This window comes from Syngnathus floridae, chromosome 15 (assembly GCF_059516105.1).
Source record: "Syngnathus floridae isolate MCC-2025c chromosome 15, RoL_Sflo_1.0, whole genome shotgun sequence".
Classification (NCBI taxonomy): Eukaryota; Metazoa; Chordata; class Actinopteri; order Syngnathiformes; family Syngnathidae; genus Syngnathus; species Syngnathus floridae.
The window spans coordinates 8,643,900-8,665,776 of NC_142427.1; the positions used below are offsets into that span (position 1 = coordinate 8,643,900).

The following is a 21,877-nucleotide window of genomic DNA, read 5'->3' on the forward strand; positions in this document are numbered from 1 at the left end:
TTTCACCCTACCAATCAAACATGAAAACTCATCACATGGCAATCAATGAGAATTAATTTTGATATTTGAGATCCTGTGAAACAAATGAGAGCATTGCTGTGATTGATTTATTTTTTTAGGTAATTATCTGGCCCAAAAGCAAGACAACAAAACAATTACTGTTGTAATCTTCATGCACCACCCGAACAGATGTTTTAAAAAATAATAAAAATAAAGTCGAGTAAATATAGCCAATGTGTTAGTATAAAGCTGTCTGTTGATATAAATATAATTATAGTCAGTAGCACCTATTTACATACATATGTATATATATTTCCCTTTTGGACCTTTTTTTTTTTTCAATTAAGCTCATCACTGCCTTCTATTATAAATGTATATGAAATAAAATTCCCATTGATAATTTTTTAATTCATTTGGATAAATCTCATCCTTCTATGACCTCATCATGGGTTCATCCTATTCACTCATTTAACTTCCTTGAATGCTAATAGGTTGTTTTATGTTTCATTTCTTTGCACACAAGCGCTGAAATGGTGCCAGCAAGCAACTTAATGGCATGAAGATCCTGCTGACTATGTTCTCAAATGATCCATCCAGATCTGTCTTTGTCATGCTCAATATACTACTTTATTATCCACTCAATATATTATTAATTATCTCCTCAAAAATTAATTTGATTAAAGGCCGTGCGACACATTATATCATACACTATATCACTTCACAGTTGCTGTGAGTGGTTTTTGGGGATATCAGTGCCAAGAAGCCTACTGACCCCCAGTGGAGTGGAGTTTATGGGGCTCAGGAACATGGAGAGCATCAGTGCACAAAAGACGTGAACCATTAGAGGCCTCAATGAGAAACACTTCACTGTTTAAAATTTTATCAGGCGTACGCTTCAGGACATGGAGTCGCTAAGCTAGCATCAAAGCTTCTTCTAAGTTAGCACAAGAAGCTTTTTATGTTTTACTTCACATTTTGGATCACTTTCAGGGTGGTTCATGAAATTTTTATGAGTGAAAGTGCATCTTCTTGTGAGCACTTGTGCTTCAATGGATGTAAGTGATGGCAACTTTGATAACATCGGCTTTTGCTTTCCGTGTAGGCTGCTGCTGAAGATGTTGTGCATCTCTTGAGGTGTAGCAAAGAATCCATTGACGATCAATGTGAATGCTGCTAAGCATGCCAATCACTGCAACTGGCTTGTAATAGAATGTCACACCCGCTGATACTCGCAGGTATAGATTCAAATCCTAGGTGTCAAACTCAAGGCCCGGGGGCCAGATACGGCCCACCACATCATTTTAGGTGGCCCGCGAAGACAAATTGTGCATCAAATTCGTGCAAATATCTTTTTTTTTAAATATTTGACCAGTTTTTACTCGTCTGATTTGAAAATGAGTTATTTGTCAGTTTATTTTGTAGCTTTTACTATATATAATATACATTTATTTGTCATAATGGCCCTCCGAAAGAAGCTATGACTACAATGCGGCCCTCCAAAAAATGAGTTTGACACCCCTGCACACCAAAGAACTGCGAGGCAGATTTGCTAACCACTACTCCACCGTAGCGTCCGTTAATGTGCTCAATTTGTGCTTAGTTACAAAGGATTTAAAAGACACTTCACTTATGATCCGAGTACCTCTTTAGTAGCACTAAGGACGACATGGAAGGTGATAAGTCACTAAAGAACATTAATGAACCTTTAAGTACAGTAATGACTTCATCCCCATCTGTTCAAATATCACTCGGACTACTTTCTTCTTCAGTGATTTCTCATTAGAATTGAGCCAGCTGCTGAAAGGCATAAAAGAGAATAAAGATGTTCATTCATAGTTTCAATGAAAATTGCTTTTTTTTAATAATGCTGCAACCTCCACACAGGAAAGCCAAGATGTGAACTGGAAAACGGAACCTGCTGAGATGGAGGGGGGTGCAATCTCGTGAAAGCCAACACTTTGTGTAATTATTCATGGCAACAACATATATATATTTAAGCAATATGACAACATATGTTATGTTGTGGAGCAATACCCGTGGATTTTATTTGCTCTCGAGCTCCCCCTACAGTCACTAAGTGTCATTTCAAGGCAGAGAATGTCAGAATTTATGGTTTTTAAAACAAACATGTACATTTAAAACAATTGAGCCCAATAAAATAAAGAAGCTTCCATTGAAAATGTATATTTATTTTGCAGCAAAACAAATGGTCTTGGTGCAAATAAATCCCAGTTTACATCAGTGACAGTGCATCACGATACAATAGTCAAGTAAAAAAAAGAAAAAAGTAAGAACAGGACACATTTACTACAAAACGATCCACACCAATCAACAGTTTACAAGTAATGCTGATAAACAACCGGTTTCCTTTAAAAACAAAACCATAAAAAGACCAATACATAAGGCAAAGAATTTACAGCCAGTAAAATCACAATTGCGGCATTTGTGGATGCGGCCAACACTGTAAGTGAATCTTTTTAATCAGTACACGCCTGAAATGTTGCTAGTAATGTAAAACATTTGCGTTATAACGACTTTGCAAAAACTTTTATTTTTAAAACTGTGACTTGTCTGATATGTGACCTCAAAGCTCAGTTTTGATCATTTACATTCAAAGCCCAAAGTGCAGACTGTTAATGGCCAGCCTAAAAAAAAAAAAAAAAACTAGCACAACACTTGTAAAAGCAGGAATCAAACTTCTGCCATCCAAATTTGTTAAGTTGTAAAAGCCCTCAACATTGATGCGACGACAAATATTAAATATGCAAGTTACTGATGTCATCATTGCATCTGCCATGTGCAAACGTGTGTATTCACTCGGCTCAATTGTGACTGACTTATCGTCAGCTCTAAATGGCTCATTTTTTCCCTTTAACCCTAAAAAGCACTGTTTCCCCCCCCCCACAGTGAAAAGAGTCATATCTCCATTTTGAAATTAATTTTAGTGTACGACGTGACTCCTGTCTAGTGAGAAAATACGAAGAATGTACATTTTATGCATTTTCTAGAGCCCAGCTTTACATCCAAACTACATCTTGATGGCAAATTTTACCTCAGTCATATTGTAATAAATCGGAATTGACATTAAACCAATTGGTTTCATCTGTACATTTTTTTTTTTTTACTTTTCTGAGCAACTCCGCATGACATATTCTTGATCTGCTAGCGAAACTAAAGCTAGCTCTGCTTTGGGCTGACACTTTGCTTTGGCTGTGCTTTTGATGCTTTTGCAGAGGCAGAGGAAGAAGTGGAGGAGGAGGAGGATGAAGAGGAGGAACTCCATCGGGTCTCTACGCCTGTACTTGTCATTTTGAGTTTCCGCCGTTTTGCAAGGGGAGCATTGTCGACGCTTTTTAGAAAGAAGCCTTCTCTCTTACCGCGGTTGAAAGCCTGGCCGTAAGGTAAACGATAATAAATTTGAGGGGAAACTCACATTTTGGTCAATATTTACAGAGAGTTTTTTTTTTTACCTTGTAAGTGGCGTTCACAAAAGTCCGCACGGTGGGCCCACTGGACTCAAGCACGTCGGGAGTGCACAAAGGTGTAGTGGACATTGACGCTCCGCCCTGTAGCCAGCTGTTCTCTTTCAAATCAGAGAGCTTGAGTCGTCTTTCTGGGTCCACTGTTAGTAGTCCTTCAATTAGAAAAGATTTAAAGAGTTGAGGTAATAACCAAGTGTTCATATTATGTACACAATATTTATTTTATATTTTATATAAAATGTGAATTGTGTCAATGGAACTGGAACCTTCACATTATTATAAAGCAATCTGCTGTCATACCTTTAACAAGTTCTTTTGCATCTTCTGACACACCCTTCCACGGCTCCCCATCCAAGGAGAAATCACCTTCCTTAATCTTATGCATGATATCGGCAGCATAAGATGACGTCATCCCCACCTGCTCGCTCTGGAACGGCACCTGGCCTGACAGCATGGTGTACTGATAAAACGGAAACAGTTGGCAATCAGGGCCTCCGACAGATGTCTCAGAATGGGCAATTTGAGGTTTGGATTACCAGGATGACCCCGAGACTCCAGAGGTCGCAGGCTTTGTCGTAACCGGCGCTCTCAAAAAGTTCTGGTGCGGCGTATTGTAGCGTGAAGCACGGCGTTTGCAGCGGGGCGCTGCCAGCAGGACACAGACGGGCGAATCCAAAATCGATGACTTTGAGAACAGAGTTCTCGCTCTCATCTGTAAACAACACGTTCTGAAAGGTAAACACAGAAAAAAAATTTGAATTCGGCTGGTACTTTTCCAAGACAAAGATTTACTTTGCCGTAAACTTCCCCCCCCCCATTTACACCGGCCCACCTCTGGTTTTAAGTCTCTGTGCACGACTCCGGCCTCATGCATGAAACTAACAGCTGAGACTAGACTCTGCAGAAGCTGGCTGGCTTCTGCTTCACCAAATAATTTCTTCTTCTTGATCCTTTCGAGCAGCTCGCCTCCACGCAGAAGTTCCATAACTAAATAGGTGTGGTACTGACAGAAGAAGACAATGATGTAATTTAGAAACAAACAGATTTGACATCCATTTAAATTTCTTTACCGACTTACCTGATCAGTAAAGACATCATGTAGCTTAACAATATTTGGGTGAGCTTCACATTGCCTCAAAGCAGCAATCTCCCTTTGGGTGTTGACCTCCATCCTAAAGAAGATCAAATATTTGCTTTATATATTAGCAAAAAAAATATCCATCCATCATCTGGGATCAATACCAAAACAAACAAACCAAAAAAAGTTTTGTAATAAAAGCTTTGTCAGGGACCTCAAGCTTACCTGCGGCTGACAATTTTGACGGCGTACTCGAGGCCGCTTTGCTTATGTGTACATTGTCTGCACACAGAGAAGCTTCCCTCCCCTAAGGGTGGACCCTGAAGGCACAGCTCATAGTGAAGAAAGAATTGTGATTCCTAGATATACAAACAGAAAAAAAAGTAGTGTCACACATGAAGCATAAATATTTGATTTTTTTAAAGTTGCGTACCGCTAACATTGCACTGCGCTGGACAGAGGCAGAACCTGGTCGGTCGGCGGGAACCTGAGATTCCAAAAAGTCTCCCATGACAGCATTTTTATTGAACAGGATGGAAGGTGCGATAAAGGAGTAGCCCTGGGATAAGACAAGAGATACATGTTAGGAATTTTTGGGAATCTCTTCTGAGTCCTGTTTTTTTATGGGCCCAATTTGTCAAGCGATAGGTCAAACCAGGACTGACCTGAAAGAGGCGATCAGTGCTTGGAGGTGTGCTAGCTGGGGAGTAGACTGGTTCCATTCCAGTGAACTCCTCAGCAAAGTTCCCCACATCAAGTTCACTCTTCAGCTCAGGCTTGAACGGGCTTGAAATCTTTTTTTGAGCAAGATCATCCCAGTTCAGTCCCTAGTAGAAAAAAAAACATAATCCAGGAGTCATGCATAAAAATCGGAGGAACCTGAAGTCCAACCTTAAAGAAGGCATGGGTCTTGATGTCTGCGGCACCCCGCGGTCCAAAACCGAGTCTCTTGTGAGGAACCTTCACCAATAGCTTCCTGATCAGGTCCTGAGCAGTGGGTCCAATCATCGAGGGGAATGGTGGATCACAGCGGAGGATACGTCTAAGAAAGTTGGCAAGGAACATATTAGAAGTCAATCTGAGCAGCATATTGCAGGAGGATTCCATTTTTTGGGTCAGAACAACTCACTTTGACACTTCGCTCTGGGAGTTTCTTTCTCCTTCCAAAGTAAATGGAGAAGCTCCCGTCAGTAGCTCGAACATCAAGATACCAAGGCTCCACCAATCTACTGACTGCAAATGAAGGTAAAGACAATCAAGACTTCTCATTCTTTCTTATGGATAAGTAAGTTGGAACATTTTCATGAAACACTCATCAAAAGGTGTCCATGTAGATTTTGAATATGTACAATAAACTAACATTTCCAACTTTCTTTTCCTACCTTGCCATGGCCTGTCTTCCCTCTGATAATTTCTGGTGCCATGTATTCAATGGTACCACAAAAAGAGTAGGTTCTTTCCTTCTATAAGGGGAAAAAAAAAAAATAGTTAAAAGCTTTTGAGAGTAAAATATGATTGCAACCCATAAAAGCTTTGCAACAACAATGCTACCTCTTCTTGCAGAAATTCTTTGCTGAGTCCAAAATCTGTCAATACCACATGACCTTCACTGTCCAGGAGAATATTTTCCAATTTAATGTCTCGGTACACAATCCCGAGCTACACAAATACAACATGTCAATTCCACAGATAGATAAAACAGTATATAATGTTATATATTATTATATCCTACACCAACCTTGTGCAGATGTTCCAAAGCCAATATTATTTCTCCGATATAAATGCGCACCGCCTCTTCAGAAAAGTGATCTTGCTGATACAAGTGAGTGAACATCTCCCCTCCACTCACATAGTCTAGACACATAGCAAAATTATATGCATAAAGAGGAAACAAAATGACTGAAAGACGTCATATTTAGTCTCCACTCACCCAAGATGAGGTGCAACTTGCTGTGTGTTTGAAAGGCATAATGAAGAGTGACTAAGAAGGGCGACTGGCGGATATGCTCCAGCACCTGCCTCTCGGTACGAGTATGTTCTGTGGTCTTCGCCTTTTGAACGATAGCCGCTTTCTTTAGCACCTGTATGGTAGTCGTTAGAAAATTTGTTAAAATTAAAAAATAATTGTATGCTTTTATTCTGGTTTCTTGTGTGTTGTTATTTCTAGTCTTATTTCTGTGGCACTTTGAGATTCTTTTATGAAAAGCACTTTACAAATTTATTATTATTATTATTATTGTGAATGGATTCAAAATCTCTGAGGGATACAAAATTTTAAACTTACCTTCATCGCATAGAGTTGGCCAGCATCGTGCCCGCTGTTCTTTCTCACTAAAAAAACTTTTCCATATGCTGGGTACAAAGACAAGTTTTAAAAACAATCAGTGACTTCAAACAAGACAAGTGGAATGTATTCAACGTCTTCACCAGATAAGCTGTACAGTGTTTTTTTTTTTTACCTCCAGTGCCTAAAACTTTGAGTAGTTCAAAGTTCTCCATGCCAACCTTCTCAGTGTGTCCTGTGAGGTTAGCTGGGGGGGGGAGAATAGTCAATATGGTTTATACAGCTCATTTGTGTAGGTGACAGAAAATACAAAAATTGGGAAAAAGACTAGAAATGTATGATCTCTGAAGTAAGCAGGTACCCATTATTGTTTATGTACAACAAATTTATTTTTTGACAAGTTCCAATTTTAAAGTCAGGTCAAAATATACACATTTTTAATTGTTATTGTTTTGACATTACATTCAATTTCATGTTAAACAGTGCAGCTTCAATTTATTCACATGCATATTTTCCAGTTTAACACTTAAGTTTGTGTTATATCACATAACATATTCATTAATAATGGCAGGGCATTGATTGATAAATTAGATCATCATAATATTGACTTACCATTTGTGATTTGATGCTTGACGGTACAGGCATTTTCATTTGTCTGTGTATCGGAGTCATCACTAGTGTCAGACTTGTTCCCCGACATAACTCCACCAAGATTACTTCCTTCCCTATTCGAACTATCAGAAGATTGTAAAACACTTGTTTTCTACTTGCGATATTCCACTTCACGCAGCTACAAATTATTTATTGATGCTGCACTGAGGAGAGCGCAAGGGAACGGACAGATGTGCATTGACACGTCGTCCTGGTAGTAATCCTAGTGTTTGACATCCTTGGTGTTTTATCCCCACAAACAAAGCAGTTTGTAAACCATTTACATTGTTTATTGAAATGTGTCACTCGATATTTTCTCTGAGAAAGGCGACACTATTATTTACGTGTAAACACAGAAAGTTTAAGCAACGGCGTTAGCATTAGTTGCTAAAGAGTTGTCAATCATGTATATTCACTCGCATTCACGTTAGCACCCACTTGAGATTGATAAAATGTGAATATTAATCCGTGGAGGAGTCGCGATTTTAATCGATGAGATGACAGATCGCTCCCAGACAATCTAAGCGGTCGTAGTAAATTGACAACCCGCAATCTTGCTAGCAAATGGCTCTTGTCCGTCAAACTTTGTAGCGTTAGCCAGGGCTAGTGTCTTCTTGATAAATAACCTCCTCAAAACTCAGCGATAAAAAGCATGCTGGAGGCGGGGGTGCCTTTTCTTCTCTGCCTCCGATAGAGCCCGGTACATGTTTTTACTCCAATAGTTCGAGAAATCAACACATCGCTTGATATTTGGTCAGCTGCTAGCTAAGCGCTAATAGCAAGATGCTTTCGACACAACCTGGGCGATGCTTGTCACGTGACTTTTAAAATACGGGCGGGGTTATGAAGGATGTGTCAAATCCCAAATCTGTCATAAATAGAAAAAAAACAAAAACCATATAAAATTAGAATAGCACCAAAAAGTTTTTTAAAAACCGATTGAAATAATCTTATTTTACATTTTACTAGTTTCCATTTTTTTATGCCAGTCACAACTTTACAACCCTATGCACTGGTGACTGAAAGGAAAAAAAATAAAACCACCACTGTAAACTGCTATTATGTTTTAATAGTTTGAATATTTGATATTTGAGTTTAAATTTATAAGTTGCCCACAATCATATAACACATACAGTGTAAAGAGACCAGCGGCTCCATCTTTGAGATGCCTTAAAAACGGGGAAAGAAGCAAACCTAACGACACTTTGAAGCACCGTGTTTAGTCAAGCCATTCAGTCAACAATTCCAATCTGTGACAGAATTGACGACGGTGATAGGGAAAATTCTTCTGTTGTATCGCTCTAACAATTTCTTTGCTTTAACAGACAAAACAATATCTGCTTAACAGTGAGAAATGTGAGAAACACAAATAGAGAGATGCTTTTCAATTTCGGGGCACGCCCTGGAATCTGGCATCAAAGTTGCCAAAGATTTTTAAAGAGTAAGGACTTGAAATGCTTAAAAAAAAGAATGGTGTTTAAGTAATACCAGAGAAAATAATTTTGAAGGCAACAAAATATGTAATATTTCGAGAGAATTTGCATTTTGTTCCATATTGAGAGTATTTCTTCATATCTTGGCTCGTGTCACATCAATGAATGGCTATGAGTCCGACATCCAGGAGTTTCTGAATTTTCTTTGCAATGACGGGATTCTTTAAGTGGCTGAAATAAAAGGGAAAAGGAGCCATCACTTTTTTATGAAACCTTTCAAAATGGCGATGCAGGGAAAAATATACAGAACTTGTGAAACTTACTCGCTGAGCGCCTGAGGGTCCTTCTGCATTTGCTCGAGGATCATGCGCATGGCGGGGTCAGACATAATTTGCTGCACCTCGGGATCGGCCATGGCTCTTTGCTTGACTTCCTCAGGACTGTCGTTCCTCATTGCCTGGCTGACCATGCAGCGCTGTAAGCCTTCTGTGGCCTCCTGAATGGAGAATGAAAAAGATAATAGTTTTACGACACGTAAACTTTTTTTTCTTTACATTGGAGCAAACCAAAATACCTTTGAAGAAGAATCAAGCTCCAAAGCCTTCTGGTACACATCCATGGCTTTGGAAAAATCTTTCATTGCCTCCAAAGCAGCGGCTTTACGTGTGTACCCTTTAACTGTGGACACATTTCAGAAAATTAGCATATCAACTAAAAAAATACCTTGGCAAGCATAATGGTGTCCAACTTACTGAATGTGGGCTCAAGTTTGATGCAGTCCTCACAATCCTGATCAAACAAAACAAGTTAAGTGACTAAATACTACAGCTCAAAGGTGAAAGATCAGATCTGATCCAATGTTGAACAGCACACCTTAAGGGCCAGTTGAAACTCCAACAGCTTCGTGTAGCAGGCAGCTCGGTTACTGAAGAGCTTTGCATCCATTGGGTTTCTTTTGATGGCCTCGGTGTAATGTTTCATAGCGAGAGGATAGTCGCCTAAAGGGAGCAGAGGATAAGTTAAGCATCCGAGACATTGTTTAAAAAAACAAAAACAAAAAAAATAACGTGATTTTGCACAAACCCTTCTGGAAGGCTTCATTTCCCTTGTTCTTCTCCTCCAGAGCTAAATCAGGATTAATGTAGGCTTGCTTCTCCAACTCTTTCACGATCTTCTCTGCCTGCAGAGTTAGGTGAAAATATGCAGCCACTAGTCAAACATCAAATGTATTCAAATATGAAGGGAAGGACAAATAAAGTGTCAACTCCATAAAACAGCGTAATAAATGAGGTGAGGTCATGAAATGCACCTGTTGACACTTTTTCAAGACATCAGGAGTGCGATGCTCTGTTAAACTCTTGTTGAAATACTGAACCGCTTCTTTGTACTTTTCCTGCTTGAAGTAGGAGTTGCCAATCCTTGCCAGTGCCCTTTAAAAAAACAGAAGATTGAGCCAGACGGACGTTAATATAACCAATAAATTCCAAAGATCAATTTCAAATAGGACAATCTGAACTCACTTGGCAATTTGTCTGTAGTCTTCGCGGTTCTCTCTGCCAACATCGATGGCCTTCTCACAGAGCTCCCTGCACTTCTCAAACTCCCCCTTTTCAAAGTAAACAGCTGAGGAGATCATGGAAAGAACACTTCTGTTACCAGCCAAATGCACGTTTGTGTTTTACAATTACAATCGTACATACCGGCTTGATTTGAAATATAAGTCATGTTGGTAGGATCATGCTTGACTGCTTCTTCATAATGCTTCAGCGCCGTATCGAAGTCCTTGTTCTTATAGGCGGCATTCCCAAGTTCCTTTTCTTTCAAGGCCTAGTCAACAACGCAGAGCAGAGAATTAACACTGACCCCTTGGCTCAAACCTGATTGGCTGACTTACATTTCTCTTGTTCTCAGGTAGGTCTTGGTTTGTGGAAGGCGGTGGCTGTGTCTCTTTAGGTTTTGTAGCCGAAGGAGGAGGAGGCGTCGGAGTCGGATCGTCTTCTTCATCCATCCCGGACAAGTTCAGTCCCAGTAGCACAGAGAGTGTGGTCATCACTCTTTTATCTTGTAGCTTCCTAGAAACCAAATGGAACACTGATCATTTGGTATCACCGGGGAATCAACTGATTTACGGGTGAGCACATACGTGCCAAGCGCAGATGGGTTGTTCCTGAGTTCCTCCAGGAGTTCTTTGTAGCTCGGATCTGCCATGAGCTCGCGGGTTCGTGGATCGTTCTCCAGCTTTTGATACATGTTAGGCAAGGCGAAAGGATTCATCATTGTTTTCTCTGAAATAGAAAAAAAAGACTTGGTTACTCAAACTGTACATCCAAGACTGAAGTAAAATATTGTATACCTGCGAGGCGAGCCTCAATGTTCTGTAAGCCCTCCTTCAGCTGCTGATTGTTGGGCTCATGCCGGATGCCCTCTTGGTACGTCGCTTTAGCATGCTCCAGCCGTCCGAGAAATTCCTGCGCCGCAGCTTTACGGGAGTAACCCTTGTTAATAAAATAAAAAGTTCACCCGTTTAGATTCCTGCAGGCCATTTATTGTCAAAAGGATTACTGGTAAATCCAAGTCACCTTACCTTGCCCCAGTCTGGCTTTATCTTGATGGTCTCACAAGCATCCTCGAGAGCCTTTTGATAATTGCCTTTTTTGGCGTAGGCAGCCGATCGGTTGCTGAACAGGACGTGGTTTTTGGGGTCGAGAGTCACGGCTTCAGTGTAACACCGGATCGCCTCGTCAATATTCCCTGCACTCAGTGCTTTGTTGCCTTGGTCTTTCAATGCAGACACCTGTGAACCAGCAGGCGGTAAATACACGAAACACAAACTGACAATAATAGACGACGTTAGGAAACACATGCTGATTTTCTTCAACAGAGATCTGATTTGGATTATCTATTTGAACAGCTGCCAGTGGCATCTGATAGGCAAGAGGCATCTGTTCATGTCAGACAGGTGCAACACAAGTGGTACAACGTGTCTTCATTTGTCCATTCACTTTCTTCAGTCTTGCGTACAAGTACGTATATTAACTGACATATGGTAGCTACTGATTAATGCTAAAAGCTGACAGTCTGATAGATACATCTTTCGGAACTAACAAATTAGCTCCATTTACCTTTGTTATTAACAACTAATATTGACCTCTCAATGATTAGCAACAACAATTTTACAAAGCAGGAATATCAACATGCAGTGTGTAAATAACGATATGTTAGATTATTTAACTGTTTACATTTTCAAATGATCACTTATGAAGTGTCACTAAAAAAAAAAAATCACATCCCATCACTGGTGAGTTATTTTTTTAACAGGTTTTGGGGTACACTAACCCTGATTTAAAAAAACAATACAATTCAATTTTAAAGGTTTCCTGATGAGTTTCTCTCCCATAGTTTTCGATTGTGACGGGTCAAACAGCCTTGATACGATACATAATCGACACGAAAGAAAGCCAAGCGATGGCTCACATCAGCATCAATGCTAACTTGAACCGTTTCAAATAACAATTGCGCCCTCTTCAGGCGTATAACACGCACTACCATTTTGGCATAAGATGTTTTTAGGAACCGTACTGATTTTTGGTAAAAGTTTGCTATACATTTTTTTTGGGGTGGCGTACAACCTTTGCAAAAATACTTAAATCAAACCGAATGGAGTGCTAAGAAGTGTGCTAATTGTTAATGCTAAATGACAGTTACAAGGAAAACTGGTCACTGCAGCCCCTTGTGCACCTCGAAAGATCTTCCGGACAGAGCACATGTTAACTTAGGAAACCGAAATACTGCAGCACGGATATACAAATAAATATTACACTTCACACCAGACGTAACATATTAATATAACATAATAAATGTATCATGTGTTAGACGATGGCGTTAAGGACAGGGGAGCATGCTAACTTAGTTGCCCAATAACTGTGTGCATATTTGTACAATAAATGGCAGGGGGAAGACAAACTATATTGCATTAGTAACCAAGGGTGAATAAAAGTCATAAATCATCAGTACCACGTAATTACTTGACTTTGTCATTGAACCGTGTGGACAATGATGACAAGCAGTAAACCCTCACGGCAAACAAGAAACTCATAGCTGACCCGCTTATGTTGGCTAATATAGAAAAATTATTAGGTATGAAACGATGGCAACGTACGCAGTGTTAAATAACATAATATAAAAAAGTAGTCAGCGAAGCAGCACCAGCGAGTTACTAGCCGATGGCTAACCCCACAAACCACGGACAATCAAGCTAATTTAGCTGATCGCTTAGTGTTTCAGTGCAGAAGCGTATTATATAAATGACTTCAAGGTGAAATTAATCCTGAATAACAATCGAAGTGTATAAATGTTAGGGGAAAGAGAAGATACGATTTGACGAGGACTCACTTTCTCCATGTTGTAAGCATGAGGTTCCTTCCAGAAACTACTGTGTGGACTAGCGCCGCCCCCTCAACAACCTGCAGGTTGCCAGTGTTGACTGTAACAAACCCGCATTTGTCCGTTTGCAATAAATATAACCCTGGAATATTCGCGAAGGCTCTGGAAACGCGTAGTTACGCTTTAAAAGTTGAGAAAGAGACGAGCGTGGCTAATCATGTCTGAAATAAAGTATAGTTCCTGTTCCCGTTTAACTGAGTGACTTTGAGATCATCCACTTCATAAAAAAATAATTTCCCATTGATAAATATTTTCTATTAGAGTTAGAAAATGACTTAAATGAGAAAACCTTGATGTCAAATTGCTCCATTGACCCAATGCAATGTAAATGAGGCTTAGCAATATATTTTCATTGTGAAATTTACTAAAACTACAACATTGCTTTTGACACTTTTAGCTAATGAGACATATCCAGGAATTTTATTTCTGTTCTCGAGGAATAGTGTTATGTGGGTTTAATGCTTAAAATAATTATAGAGTGCCTTTTTACATGTATTTTCAACAAATACCTATATGTATGAAATGTACAATTTTATTGCTAGAGTCTGAAGGCACCACAATGTTAAAGTAATATATACAGTACTGCGTTGCTTTTTGGCACCATTTTCTTAGAAGGTGTTGAAGGTAGGTAATATGAAACGTTTTTTAGGTTGTATAGTCATAAACATTCATTATATATTCCTCAAATACACTTTAATTCAAACGTGTTTCTTTTACTTAAACTATCACACCCATGGAATAATACCCTAATGTTGAGAATAACCAGAAGCTGACTTTCAAACACACCTAACTGACATAGGCTAGCTAGCTAACAAGCTTTAGCGTTTGAAAAAAATAAAATAAAAATCCCTCAACCATCTATTAACCTATAATTTCATTTCTCACATTCACTCAATGAATTTCAGGATTTCAACTTTGAACTGCCAGTATGAAAAGGAATGACAATCTGACAAGCAGACCAACAGCAGGTTTGAAACAATATATTTATGACCTTTGACCTAATAATTTTCACACATACTTGCTCAGTAGTAGTAATATTGCTGTCTCCATCAGGCTGTCCGCCCATGCCGCTGTTCAATCAGAAGCAAAGAAATCCAATTCCTTTGACTCTGACACCATCTGGGAATGACCTCTATTCTCACAATGAGTTCATGCCAAATGACGGGTCACATCAGAAGAAAAGAAATCTAATTCCTTTGATGACAACTCCTTCTGCAAACGACTGCTTTTCCTACACCGAGTTCATGACAAGTACCAGATCACCTGCCCCCTATGGTGCATCAGGTGACATACTCATTCAGGCACCATTAACCTTTACTACAATAGTGTCAGGACTCCCATTGAGTAAAATGAATGTGCTATAAACAAGGAGAGCCTCCGAAAAACTCAGAAATGTCAGGGTATTAAACTGAAAGTTACTTACCCATGTTATACAAACCCGAGCTGCTCAAGAGTGACTTTTTTTCCAGGTGCGTATGGTTCTTATCAGGCCTCGGGATCCTCGAATGATGCTCAACCAAGTCACCAGTGGACCAAACAGGACATGGCCCGATCTACTCAGGCTCCACAACATAGCAACTATAGACCTGCACCAACAACGAGATATTACGCGCCTTTACCGCATCCTTTCAAAGCTGAAAAAAAACAGAAAGTTTCAAAATACAACCGCAAGCTTAATAACTTTGTCATCACTTGGTGAAAATCTGTATTGACGTTAGTTTCTTTTTCAGATCAAAAATGGGAACGCCCAGCAGGTTTGAGGGACCACAGGTTTACAGATCGGATTTAACTTCCAAACAGAACCAATATCAAACATCTACTAGCAGTCTGAGTGCCCCAAGTAAGCAGAGAGCTCATAGCGGGTTCTCTCAAATGGACCAGCAACCACTTGAAAGGCCGGCCGGTCCCACACAGTTCAGATCTCAGCCTCAACCTGTCGGACCAAGCAGCGGGCCAGCTGCTCAGACACAAAACAAATGGAATTTTAAAAACACCTTTGGAGCGCAGAAGCCCCCTTTTGTGGGGAAAATGAGTGGAAATAAACCCCAGACTCCACGAGAAACTCAAACGGTATCTAGCACGTATGTTAAAAACCATATTGTATCTTCGGTGCTATTTTCCTTTTTTTTTTAGCAGAGAAATGTTCCCCAAAAAGCAGCGTTTGACAACTCACTCAGAATTTTGAATGCAACCATTGAGGGCATGAAATACTGGAGTCAGTTTAAAATCAAAGTCCCACTTTTTTTCGAGATAATCGGTTAGTTGTGGATCACCGTTACCGCTCCTGTCAACTCAACACCATGTTAACATCTCAGCATGTGCTCTCCCCTCAGCGACTCTTGACTCCGCCGTCACAATTGGTCACCACGGAGCCAAGAACTTCCTGCTGAGAAATGGCAACGAGGTTGTCCAGTGTGTCTTCTATGAAAATGTGAGTTGAGATGAACACAAAAACAATCACACACTTAAATTGCGTCCAGAAAATATAAACAGTAACAACACAGGTTTGTTATTTTAGAGCAGGTTAACATAATGATCTTATTTCCGCAGGAGCAAAATCTGCCTCGTCTTTTCCGTGGTCAAGTTCACCGCTGTGTCGGTAACTACGACGGCAACAGAGATGTCCTGGTGTGCATGTCAATTCGAGAAGCCAAGCCCTCAGAAGTCAGAAACGCTTTGAATACCATCAAAGTCTGCGATAATTACATGCGCAAACTCGTCAAATTATTCCATGAAGTCTGAAATCTGAAAGTTAAATCGTTTGTCAGAAAGAGTTGAAGCAAATAGTCGTATTTTCAGTTTTCATTAATATAGGCACAATTTGATAAGCTTCATTTTTATAAACCGTTTATAATAGTTAATCTTGTCTGCTGTTTGACAAGAACAATTACATGGTTGAGTTCACTGTTTTTGTTCATAGAATTAAAATTAAAGTCAAATCATTGAGTATTTTTATTCCAAAGAAAACCACAAACCAGCAAACAATGTCAATAGATTAATGCAAACACAATGAGGTCATCTCTCCAAATACAATTTCAAAAACGGGCAGTTAAGACCGACGAGATAGCAAGTACTGCACAGTAATTTTATTCACAGCCACAATAAAGGAAAATAAATAAAAGTCTAATCTACCAAAACACGTTCACCAGTGCTGAGACTTTACACAAAGTGTTTTTTAACAAAAAGGAGGAGAAGCCGACCCGTGCGATAACGACTCAGTCTCACAATGAGATCCAAACAGTTGTTGCTCTTTTCAAAATGGCACCCTTCCCTATGAGCATTTCTTGATATCGGAATATGGCATATTAGAGCGACCCAAATCCATCCACATTTAATACAAATACTGTATAAACACATGTATCGAAAAGAAAGTTTAGCTTTATGAGTTGGCAGTGTGCAGAGACAATAAGTTGCTGTCTTATGGAGCATGGCAGTCATTTTTACCATATTTTAAGATCGGCCATGATGGAATAGTGTGCTCAGTTAAGAAAGGCTTGATTTGTACAACTCTTTGCAAAAGAGTCAAATAAGATTCGATTTTATCTTCCAAGCTCTAGCAATAGAAATTCTTCTCGTCAATAACTGAACTGCCTGATTTATACTTCTCATGATTAAAAGGATTATACTGCATTAAATAAGAAGAAAAAAAAAAACACTCCAGGACTCACAATTTCTTTTTTTTTTTTCAGTAGAAATAATGAGATGACAGAAAGTGGAAACAACAACCTGATTATGGTATTGAATGCTTGTCTTTGTCATTTTAAAAAGGCACAAGTTGGTCACATCACATTAGAATCGACAGCAGTTATTCTAAATCGGTCTTCTCATGCATTTGTTTTGACGAAAAGCTCCCTGCCTTTTGCCATCGTTTTCATCCTGAATTAAGTTGTGTTTGCTGTCGACGAGAGGCGATTGCTTTACATTTAACAAGCGAGTTACATACACAAATATTTCAGGGAAAAAGGTTGACATTTTCAACAACACTGAGAAACCATTATTACACATTTTTCAAAGAAGACACCCAAAATATGTTTGTTAATGCTCCTTTTTTACATGATCGTAACAAAAAGAGAGACTCTTCTTGATCCTTTTAGTCGACCGGAGTTCCCTTTTAAGTCATTTTCAGGACTTTTAGTCTGGTTCATATATACAGTCGAACTGTCCTTGAGTTTAAGAAAAATTGTCTGCTCTCGTATAAGATTCCTCAGAACCTTGTTGAATAATAGATTGCTTTTATGAAAAAAAACAAATCTATATTACATTGTTTTTGGAGTTCCTTTGTGCATATAATGTCCAGTCTGTTTTGGAATAGTCGACTTAAAAAGAAGAGGGGGGACAAACACACATAAAATTACATTCTAAAAGAATTAGAAATGACAAAAAAACTAAACTAAACTATAAGAGAGCAGGCAAAGGGGTGGGAGACAGTTGCTCCTTTGGTGCATATTTGGCAAAAAAGGGCAAAAAGATAGTAAGCATCACTCCCACAATGGCCAACATGTACCCCCAGCCAATTTGGCACTCGCCGGCGTCGTACACATCCGAGTCGCCACAAAAGGACCTGACGAGTGAAGAGTTGAGCCCAAAGGGGTACACCAGCAGTCCCGCGGCCATGATAAAAACTGCACAAAAGGCACAGATAAGAAGGAATTAAAAAGTGCACATTATAAAGCTGCTCTGTGATGAAAATATTTGAAAACACAGAATAAATATTTGGATATGAATACAATAATATCTGGGGGGGGGGCACAGAATTTATATTCGACTAAATGTATGTAGAACCCTAAGTAGAAACGGACAACACATTTAAACATACAATAAATATCCATGTTAACATTTTGTAAATAAGAATTGAACTTGCATTATTGAACGTGTAGTCAACTTGATAGCCACTTGGGGGCAGTAGAGATTCGTCAATAAAAGGCTCATTGAAAACGGGAGTTAAATGTGGAATATAAATTCTCACTGAAGGGTGTTTACAGTGATATGACATTAATAATTACACAATGTGAAAACGTGACTCGTTTTTTCAGGCCTTTAAATTCAAAGATCAATTTTCTTGCACTTTAGCTAATTGTTGGGGAAAAATAGGAAGACTCACTTGGATGATTTCTCACTTGCCCTTCCCAAGCACCATGAGAACATTTAACTCCTCCAAATTGAGTCACGTTTCATGACCCAAAGCACCCGGCACAGTTATCGACTCTGCTTCCAGCCAATGTTGCCTCTCTCCGTCATCCTGAGTTCTAACGTTTATCTCTCTAAAGATGCTGTTTGTGCACTGGCAGTGTGGAAAAATATCCATCTTCATTTAAATCGGGTATCTGTTTTCCAGAGTAGAAATTCTGGACGATGGATGGAAGAAGCAAGAAAATATATATTTTTTTAACTGCTGGTCTATTCCAAAAAGGAATGGACAGTGTGATGTAAGAGGCTGACATAATGTGATGTGATGCCAGGAGAGGGAAGTTTTCATTACTTGTGCAAGGATGTGCAAGAACATGAGAACTTCACAAAGCAGAGTCAAATCAAATAATCAAATATAGGTCATTGCTTTTGTTGATGTTTGTATATAAATGCAATGCAATCTAAATTCAATCAAAACACATATAGCATCGTAATAGAATCCGCCATGACATTCAAGCCTTCAACTAAACGAACAAAAATGAACCTTGAATCTCTTTTTCAGTGGCCAAGCGTCCAAATGGAAAGCTGGTCAAGCAGGTTCACATCAGTGAGATGGAGATTGAATGAGTTTGTGGAGCAGGAAGATGTGTGATAACCTGCCAACCATGCGTGACACTGAATTTCATCTTTTTTACCCAGTAACCGGTTCTTACAAAACCCAAATGATAGGATTGCTCACACGGGGTGAAGACTTGAACAGTCCAAAGAAGGACGCCTGTCTAGACAACGACAATACACTCACTTCCATTGTAACCTTGTACTGAAGGAGAACAATTGAAACATAGCACATTGTATAATCTCTGCAAGGATCTGAAAAAAGATTGGCAGTTTAATTAACTAACATGAGTGTGCCCTTCAACAGATGACGTACATACTTTGAAGTGCTTTTTAATGACTACAAAAGGACAGCACTACAAACTCATTCAAAAGATAGTGGATGCAAAATATGGACAGCCGGATTGGCGTCAAAGCACTGCATATGCCCATTTGTCAACTTGATACACAATGACAAGTAGGACTGAAAAGTACTGCTTGATTGCAAAAGCGAGCCTTGAGTTGTACATTATAGTTTTTTTCTTCTTCTTCACGTCATCTTCCCGTGATTGGTTTCAGCTACCATAAATAACACATGCAAGTTATTCTCTATCTTGACCACCATGATAATAATAACAACCCAAATGGAATCTAGCTAGCTGATGTAAATTAGGTGCTGATTTACAGCAACAGCTCGAGGCGCTAAGTGCAACGTGACCCGATGCGCAAATATACTAAATGGATATATTGCATATGTTAATCAGGTAATTAATCAATTAGCTGTCGGGTATTTTTCTAATGGGAATTACGGAATTTATGGGAATGTTTGGGAATTAATGAGAATAAATTGGATGAATACAAATTTGCCGTTATTTGATGTAGTCTAGTAAAATTCTATGAATAAAAAAAATTGATTTTTTTTTTTTTTATTCTATTGCATATTTTTGTTTTTAGTTCTAAACTAATGCTAAAAAAAAATGTTATTAAAATGTCCAGTGTCCAGGTTTGAATATTTCCCAAATTCTCAAAGATATACTGTACTGTATAAATTTAAACTTTGTGCAAGATGCACCTGAAAGCTACATATAACGTTCATCAGGTCTGATCACCTCTCCTTTTCCCCCTCAATATCGACTCAAGGTGAGGAATGGCCGGATGAGTAAGGAAAGTTTTCAATTTGCTAGGCGGTGATGAATCTCAAAGTGGTAATCTGGGACGGTGCAAACAGCAGGGATTCCATCTTAATGTGACATGCTCCAGTCTGCACACTGCCATGAGAATTAAGCTCAATGAGCCTCTGGGAAATTAGGCTAATGACAATTATACAAGTACCGGCGTGTTCCAGAACAGAAGAGTCAAGGTGGTCAAGTACACAGAGGTAATTTGATGACTCAAACAAAACAGAGGGAAAATTGAGTGGCTAAAATCATACAAATGTGTTTAAATAAATAAAATCAAATTGACAGAGTTGGGGGAAAATATCTTGAATTCCAGCGACAAGTCAATTAAATCAAAACTGTCCAATGATGACAGTCGAGGTGAAAAATAACCCAAAAAAAATAATAAATCAGATGACCTTGAGGGGAAGAGGAAGAGTAGATGAAGAGGAAATAAAATACAGTGATAGGAGAGATTAGCAGAGCAATAAAAAGGCCTCTGCTATCTTTAGAATGAGCAAGTCTGCCCGTGGACTGGTCAATCACAGCTCAGTAATTGGTCTGTTTATCACTCAGACTGCCGACTGGACTGTCATGTAGACTCCGAGAGTGCTTGAGCAAATATTTGCTCAGAACAAATTTCTACATCATTATTTGAACACTACTTGGTATTAATAAAAAAAAAAAAAAAGGGCAGATTAGTTCAAATAGATGAGCACATGAAATGTATAAGGCTTATACATTAAAATGATATAAATCCTGATTTAGCTTCTTGCTCTCCTAATTGATTGTTAGTGGTTGAGTGCAACAAATGTTTTTAAAAAAAAAAAAAAGGCCAGACAAATGTTCCCAGTGCATGCTGAGGCATCTGATGGCGAATCTCCATCCTGAGAGCAGTGTAGCGATGATGACACATGAATCTCACCCGCTGCATCCAATCTATCAACTTAATTACTTCCATTTCCATATCGCCATCTTTTTTTATACTGCAAATTAATTCAAAGCTCAGACAAATTGCTTGTCCTTGACTCCCTTATCCCCGCTGAGGTAACCCAGAGCGCACATGTGGTTTATGTCAATGTGCCTCCTAACAAAACCTAATCTGTAGCTCAATCCAACACACACACATATTAAATTAGCATAGGCGATAGAGCACTTCACATGCATGGATGGCAAAATAAATAATAGTGATACTTGAAAGAAAGTGGCAATTACATTGAAGCCATCACTAAAGTGGCATGTTTATCATGTTGACAGCCTTTGGCGAAAAATGTAAACAAGTTCAGTCGCCCAATCAGAAATGTCAGTTGTGACCACTGGCACGACTCTGTTTAGGAAGAAATTTTAAAAAATACCATATTTTCCGGACTATAAGGCGCACCTAAAAACCTCAAATTTTCTCAAAAGCCGACAGTGCGCCTTATATATGGACCAAATTCCTAAATTTAAACTGGCCCGAAGCATTGTGTCATGAAATCAATCATAAGTGGCCCGCTGAAGACTATGAATCATGAATCAAAAAGACTATGGATCATTATTTTGTGATTATAAAGTAATTTGTTGAAGTCGAAATAAAAAAGATAAAATGGAGAATGATTTGATTTGGATTAAAAATCTGACATGATGCA

General features: G+C 39.0%; 4 protein-coding genes across 8 annotated transcripts in view; 1 reads left to right on the forward strand and 3 right to left on the reverse strand.

Annotated features, from left to right (window-relative positions):
- Nucleotides 1–2,168: 2,168 nt before the first annotated feature.
- rps6ka4 (ribosomal protein S6 kinase A4) lies at nucleotides 2,169–8,385 on the reverse strand. Its single transcript, XM_088398343.1, has 18 exons — nucleotides 7,457–8,385; nucleotides 7,020–7,091; nucleotides 6,845–6,912; nucleotides 6,491–6,641; nucleotides 6,299–6,414; nucleotides 6,112–6,219; nucleotides 5,943–6,023; nucleotides 5,690–5,793; nucleotides 5,452–5,602; nucleotides 5,226–5,387; nucleotides 4,994–5,119; nucleotides 4,786–4,919; nucleotides 4,561–4,654; nucleotides 4,315–4,485; nucleotides 4,019–4,210; nucleotides 3,783–3,942; nucleotides 3,471–3,634; nucleotides 2,169–3,390 (listed from the first exon to the last, which is right to left on the reverse strand). Exons 1-18 carry the CDS (start codon nucleotides 7,542–7,544, stop codon nucleotides 3,178–3,180), a joined length of 2,355 nt encoding a protein of 784 aa, XP_088254469.1. The 5' UTR covers nucleotides 7,545–8,385; the 3' UTR covers nucleotides 2,169–3,177.
- A 159-nt stretch (nucleotides 8,386–8,544) lies between these two features.
- Nucleotides 8,545–13,475, reverse strand: stip1 (stress-induced phosphoprotein 1). Its single transcript, XM_088398345.1, has 14 exons — nucleotides 13,321–13,475; nucleotides 11,513–11,722; nucleotides 11,282–11,423; nucleotides 11,072–11,213; nucleotides 10,823–11,000; nucleotides 10,629–10,755; nucleotides 10,449–10,551; nucleotides 10,238–10,358; nucleotides 10,012–10,108; nucleotides 9,802–9,926; nucleotides 9,681–9,717; nucleotides 9,503–9,606; nucleotides 9,252–9,424; nucleotides 8,545–9,159 (listed from the first exon to the last, which is right to left on the reverse strand). The coding sequence occupies exons 1-14, from the start codon at nucleotides 13,327–13,329 to the stop codon at nucleotides 9,087–9,089; spliced, it is 1,641 nt and encodes a 546-aa protein (XP_088254471.1). The 5' UTR covers nucleotides 13,330–13,475; the 3' UTR covers nucleotides 8,545–9,086.
- Nucleotides 13,018–16,508, forward strand: spata22 (spermatogenesis associated 22). 5 transcript variants are annotated; one of them, XM_088398349.1, is made up of 8 exons: nucleotides 13,018–13,065; nucleotides 14,277–14,339; nucleotides 14,425–14,655; nucleotides 14,841–15,018; nucleotides 15,102–15,441; nucleotides 15,505–15,628; nucleotides 15,705–15,802; nucleotides 15,922–16,508. In XM_088398349.1, the coding sequence occupies exons 2-8, from the start codon at nucleotides 14,300–14,302 to the stop codon at nucleotides 16,111–16,113; spliced, it is 1,203 nt and encodes a 400-aa protein (XP_088254475.1). In that variant the 5' UTR covers nucleotides 13,018–13,065; nucleotides 14,277–14,299; the 3' UTR covers nucleotides 16,114–16,508. The 5 variants fall into 5 exon arrangements, with proteins under 5 accessions (XP_088254475.1, XP_088254476.1, XP_088254474.1 ...); XM_088398350.1 differs by having other exon boundaries at nucleotides 13,023–13,397; nucleotides 15,508–15,628; XM_088398348.1 differs by having other exon boundaries at nucleotides 13,025–13,695.
- Nucleotides 16,306–21,877, reverse strand: part of lhfpl7 (LHFPL tetraspan subfamily member 7) — a 37,189-nt gene continuing 31,617 nt past the window's right edge. The window contains exon 3 of the mRNA XM_088398351.1: nucleotides 16,306–17,993. Within this exon, the coding sequence (XP_088254477.1) occupies nucleotides 17,767–17,993 (227 nt within the window). The 3' untranslated portion in view covers nucleotides 16,306–17,766. The remainder of the gene's footprint in view (nucleotides 17,994–21,877) is intronic.

Excerpts from the sequence above, each read along its gene's own strand:
- spata22 (XM_088398349.1), top strand. The coding sequence starts at position 14,300 with ATGAAAAGGAATGACAATCTGACAAGCAGACCAACAGCAG. Across the intron at positions 14,340-14,424 it reads GACAAGCAGACCAACAGCAG|GCTGTCCGCCCATGCCGCTG; the intron begins GTTTGAAACAAT and ends TGTCTCCATCAG. Across the intron at positions 15,019-15,101 it reads TTCAAAGCTGAAAAAAAACA|ATCAAAAATGGGAACGCCCA; the intron begins GAAAGTTTCAAA and ends TTTCTTTTTCAG.
- rps6ka4 (XM_088398343.1), bottom strand. The coding sequence starts at position 7,544 with ATGTCGGGGAACAAGTCTGACACTAGTGATGACTCCGATACACAGACA. Across the intron at positions 7,092-7,456 it reads CAAGCATCAAATCACAAATG|CTAACCTCACAGGACACACT; the intron begins GTAAGTCAATAT and ends TCCCCCCCCCAG. Across the intron at positions 4,211-4,314 it reads ACAGAGACTTAAAACCAGAG|AACGTGTTGTTTACAGATGA; the intron begins GTGGGCCGGTGT and ends TTTACCTTTCAG.
- stip1 (XM_088398345.1), bottom strand. Across the intron at positions 10,109-10,237 it reads TCTTGAAAAAGTGTCAACAG|GCAGAGAAGATCGTGAAAGA; the intron begins GTGCATTTCATG and ends CTAACTCTGCAG. Across the intron at positions 9,607-9,680 it reads CAAACTTGAGCCCACATTCA|TTAAAGGGTACACACGTAAA; the intron begins GTAAGTTGGACA and ends ATGTGTCCACAG.